We start from the raw sequence: 5000 nt of genomic DNA, 5'->3' as shown, positions 1-5000 counted from the left end.
AGAGAGAGAGAAAAGTCCCCCTTCTCTTATTCTGGGCTGGATTGATTACCATTCTGTATTCAGAAACACGTCCCCCTCGCATTCCTCTCCTGAAATCCGACAGAAAATGAGGCATTTATTGCTACAGGCAAAATTTGGTCCAGTGGACACAGTTTACATTTAGTATTTATAGAGAAAGAAATTAAATTATGGTGAAAAGTGAAGCCCTTGACCCCAGAATTAATACCAACCCCATCATTTTCTTATTTCTGTTAAGGCTGTGTAGTCCAAATTCAAGCTACCTTTTAGCTCTAAGCAGAGGCAGGGAGACCATAATTAAACTAATCTATAGGGGGGAGGGAGGGAGCAGCAATAATACAGCAGTATATTGTATGGCATTCAATTAGGTGAATAAATACAGTTCCGGACAGACAACATAGATTAGAGACTCGACTTCCTTTTTATTTCAATTTTAGCTTCTCCCTCTCACACACTCACACGAACAAGCACTGTGGAATGCATCATCTTGACTGGATATTTTATAACTGGAAAGTCTATTTGTATGTTTTCCAGAGATAAAGTGTCTCTCCCTCTTTCCCCTTCCTCCCTCTCTCTCTCCCTTTCCCTTCTATTTCATCATTTTTCCCCCCTTTTCTCCCCCCCGCCCGCCCCCCGACTCGAAGCATTTCATTCCGCACGAACCTCCCAGGAAGATTTAAAGAGTTTGCTCCCCTTTTTGATTTTCCAGCCCAGCTCTTGCTCTCCCTCTCCTCTTTGTTAAACGCCAGCGCCGCCGGGCCCGGTGATCCTCTCCCCGTCCCTTCCCAGCCCTTCCCTCCCCACCTTCCCGGGGCTCTGCCGGGAAGGGGGCAGGAGGCAGCCCCCCCCGACCCCCCCCCCCACTTTTGGGAAGGGCTTCTCCGGGGTCCTTGGGAAGAGGGCTCAAAGCCGGGGCTCCCTCCTCGCCCTCTCTTTCCTGGGGAAACCTTCCCTTGAATTATTCACTGGGGGAGCCCATCAATATTTTATTTGGGCGAAAACTTCGGCGGGGACGTAATTTAATTAGGACAAATTTGGCGGCTGTTTGGAGGCTGTTAATCACTGGCAGGGCGAAGAGCGGTGGGTGTGATGGGCTGCTTCTCCTGCGCGGGGAGGGGATGGCAAGGGAGGGGTGGGAACTTTATTTGGGTCTCATTTTTTTTTTCCCTTTTCTTAAATTTGCTTTGGCCTCCTCTTTAGGAAGAAGAGGCTGCTCCTAGCTGTGGCTGCGCTCGCGGTTCCAGGCTTATGGTTGCTGCTGGGGAGGGGGGGGACCGTGGCCGAATCGATAGGAGATTGCATTAATTATGATTTCGATTGATATGCTCAAATCTCCTTCTAAACGCCGCAAAAGGCTCTTCCCTTTTCTTTCCCTTCTTTTTTTCTCCCCCCCCCCTTTTTTTTTCTTCCCACCTCTCCATCCCTCTGCCCCCCTCCCCTCTCCCCTGTTATAGAGCCGGAGAGGAGATGAAAAGGCTTGTAGTTTTAAATTCAATGTGACAGCTCTGGAAAGAGCGGATGATGAATCTCCTATTATTGGATCAGTCTATTTGCCGCTCAATGTCTCTCTGTAATTGGAGCAACATCACTTTAAAGGTTCAGAGAGTAGAGCATTTCTGGTGAAAAATCCCCACAACACGCCGGTGAATGTTTTAAAGGGAAATCTATTAGTGATTTGGAGAGGGGAGGGGACAAGGGGGAAGAGGGTGGGTTGCGGGGGGGGAGGCGGTGTGTGTGTGTGTGTGTGTGTGTGTGTGTGCGTGCGCGCAACTCTTCTGTTTGGTATTTAACCGGGTATCAGGCAGGTCCGTGTGTTCCCCTCCGTCTCCCCCTCGCCCTCCCCTGCCCTCCCCGGGCTGGAGTTCGTCTCCGAGCCCCCCTCGTCTTGTTGTGACAGCTCTGATATTGTTTATTGAGGCTGGATGTCAGGTATAATTAGCAATCGATATGGAAAACGTTTGCTCCCCACACTGGCACGTCTCTGACGTCAGGAGCGATTAACGTTTCTTATTGGTCCCAAATTCCCCCAGCCTGAGCTAATTATTGGGAGCCTGATGTTGATAAAGTTAAAGCGCCCGGGCGCCCTGCAGCATGAGCCCCTCGCCGCGCCGCCTCCTCCTCCTCCGGCAGCAGCACCCCCGGCCCCAGCCGCCCCGCCGCCAGCACCCCCAGCCCCGACGGCACCCCCCGCCGCCGCCCTAAAGCCGCCCCCATGATGGACAGCCGCATCCTGGAGCATCCCCATGCCCAGTTCGGGGGCATGGTGGGCTTCCCTTACCCGCTCGGCCACCACCACGTCTACGAGCTGGCCGGCCACCAGCTGCAGTCGGCGGCCGCCTCCGTGCCCTTCTCCATCGATGGATTACTGAGCGGCTCCTGCGCCGCCTCCGTGGTCAACCCGGCGCCTCTCATCCCCTCGGGCTGTGGGGTGAGCGGGGACAGCCAGCCCTTCAAGCTCGCAGGTAGGAGCGGCCCCGGCCCTATTCCCATCCCTGCCCCGACCCCCGGCCCTATTCCCATCCCTTCCCCTATCCCCGACCCCATCCCTGCTCCGCGCCCCGCTCCGTGCGGGTACCGGGGTGCCTGGAGGAGGAAAGGGGGGGCTGCTACCCTCGGTCCCCCCCCCGAGGGGACGGACGGGACGGGCTGGGGGGCAGCGGGAGCCCCCCCCCCGCTCCCAGCGGGCAGCGTGTGCCCCGAACAATAGCGGGGCCGGGCCGCCCCCAAACTTCTCCGCGGTGGGTGCTCGGGCCAGGCCGCCCTTCCCGCTATTTAAAAAATAAAAATAAAATAAAAGGGAGGGGGTGTCGGAGTTTGGGGAACGAATAGCGGTGTTTTTTTTGTCGTTGTTGTTATTTTCCAAGCGCTATAACCACAGGGAAAGGCTCTCCTGCCTTCCCCAGGCCTGCAGCACGGCTATTGTTCAGCTCCGCAAACGGCGCCCCAGCCTCCTTTTATCGAGCCTGGAACATCTTCCCTCCGCTAAAAATAATAATAATAAAAATCCGTTATTACGATCGCGATAATTTCCCCACCCGGCGGATAACGGGAGGGGCAGCCCGGGCCGTGAATCCCGGCACGGCAAAAGCCCGTCCTCGGGGAGGCCGGAGGCCGACGGAGGCTGCGGGGGGCCCAGAGGCTACTGGGGGAGGCCGGAGGCTGCTGGAGGCCCGGAGGCTTCGGGAGGATGGAGGCTGCCCAGCCCCGGGAGGCCCGCGTGGGACCGGAGGCTGTCTGGGGTGGCCGGGGAAGGGAAAGGGGGGGGGGGGGCCTTTAATTTTAATTTTATTTTTTTTTTAATTCAACCTTTGGTGGCTGGAGCCTCTATCGGAACTTCTCTCTCTCTCTCTGCCAGCTGGGTGCCTGTGGCGAGCTTCCTTCAGGAATAAATGTTCAGTAAAGTACATTTTCGGAGGAGGCGAGGGCAGATCGGGTTCCTGCCCGTTTTTAGCGCAGGTGTGTGTTATAATCCCGCTATTTTACCAACGTTGCCGAGCACGAAAGTTAAAGGCTCCTGTGAATGGCAGGGAGGGGGGAGAAGGCCCGTCTTCCAGGGAGCTGAGGGTATTTCTGCCTTTTCAGACTCGGGTGACCCGGACAAAGAAAGTCCTGGCTGTAAAAGAAGACGAACCCGCACCAATTTTACTGGCTGGCAGCTCGAGGAGCTGGAAAAGGCGTTTAATGAGAGCCATTACCCGGACGTGTTTATGCGAGAGGCTCTGGCTCTCAGGCTGGACTTGGTGGAGTCCAGAGTGCAGGTAAAAAAAACCCCAAACCTCCTCCCCTCCCGTCTCCCCGGGCCGAGATGCTCCTCCGGGAGCCCCAGCCCTGCTCCTGCCGGGGCTCCCCTTTTGTTCCCTGCCCTCGCTCGGTCGCCGCCGGTTTATTTCTACTATTTATTCAAAAAAAAAAAAGAGGCTGGCTCGCGGACGGGCCACAAAGCGTGATATTGCAGCCTAGGTTCCTTAACCATTTTTATTTTTCCCCTGTAAATATTTTTTCCTAAACGAGCCGAGGGTGAAAAATTTAACATGAAAAGCTGAGACTTAATCACGGGTCGGGGTACGCTGGAAAATGGCAACGCAGCTCGCGGGAGCGGCGAGAGCTGCGGGACTTGCTCAACTTCATCTGAGCGGCCTGCTCGGGAGTAGGGGGGGGCTCCATCTCTTTGCTTAAAAATAAAAAAAATAAATTAAATAGGGGTTGAGGCGGGGGAAGTGGGATCGCGTCTCCCCGTGCTGCTGTACGTCGCGGTGGCTGCTCCGGCCGGGGGGAGCGGGACGCGGATGGGGCTGGGGGCTGCGTGGCCGTGCAATGGGGGGGGGGGGGGGGGGGGGGGAACGACACCCGGTTTGCACCCTCGGGGCCGTCCCCCCGGCGCTGAGCCGGCGCCGTTTGCGCGGTGCCTGCAGCGGCTTCTTTTGGCGGTGCGATGCCCGGGCGCCGCTCCCTAAAAAAGCACAGCTCGTCCTCGTCCCCCGACGGCCCTCCCGGGGCGAAAGAGATGGGCTGGGGTCGTGGAAACGCCGGGGCTGGGGCCGTGCTCGGGGCCCGGTGCCGCTAGCGGAGGGCCGGGGAGGGTTTTCTTTCTTTTTCTCATAAGCTAGACAAATAACATTAATTTAGGGGCTCCTCTCCCCGGGATGGGAAGGAGGTCCGGGCGAGGAGAGGCCACCCTCTGCCTCTCGCCCGCTTATTGTGCTGTGTTTTATGGCTTTTTGAGAGCTGCTGCGAAGGGATCGGGCCCGGCCCCAGTGCTTCTGCACCCCTGGGCCGCGGGGAAGAGTTGGGGGGGGGGGGGACACGACACAACAGCCCTTCCCCCTTCCCCTCCGTCGGTGCTAGCAAGGCGCAGCGTGTGTGTGCGTGAGTGTGCACCCCCCACCCCTTCTTTCTACCCCCTTAAAGAGCCGTGGATCTCTCTTGCTGCCTCCCCAGGCCCTGCAGATGGGGGCTGCCGGCACCTCGACGGGGGGGACAGG

General features: G+C 57.3%; 1 protein-coding gene across 1 annotated transcript in view; it reads left to right on the top strand.

Annotated features, from left to right (window-relative positions):
* The first annotated feature begins 2230 nt into the window (after window positions 1–2230).
* The window catches only part of UNCX (UNC homeobox), a 3923-nt gene continuing 1153 nt past the window's right edge, over window positions 2231–5000 (top strand). Inside the window, exons 1-2 of the mRNA XM_035548969.1 lie at window positions 2231–2480; window positions 3601–3776. Coding sequence (XP_035404862.1) covers window positions 2231–2480; window positions 3601–3776 — 426 coding nt within the window. The remainder of the gene's footprint in view (window positions 2481–3600; window positions 3777–5000) is intronic.

Source organism: Cygnus atratus, chromosome 15, assembly GCF_013377495.2.
Source record: "Cygnus atratus isolate AKBS03 ecotype Queensland, Australia chromosome 15, CAtr_DNAZoo_HiC_assembly, whole genome shotgun sequence".
Classification (NCBI taxonomy): domain Eukaryota; kingdom Metazoa; phylum Chordata; class Aves; order Anseriformes; family Anatidae; genus Cygnus; species Cygnus atratus.
Note: the sequence above shows the minus strand (reverse complement) of the source record. Positions and strands in the feature narration are given on the sequence as shown.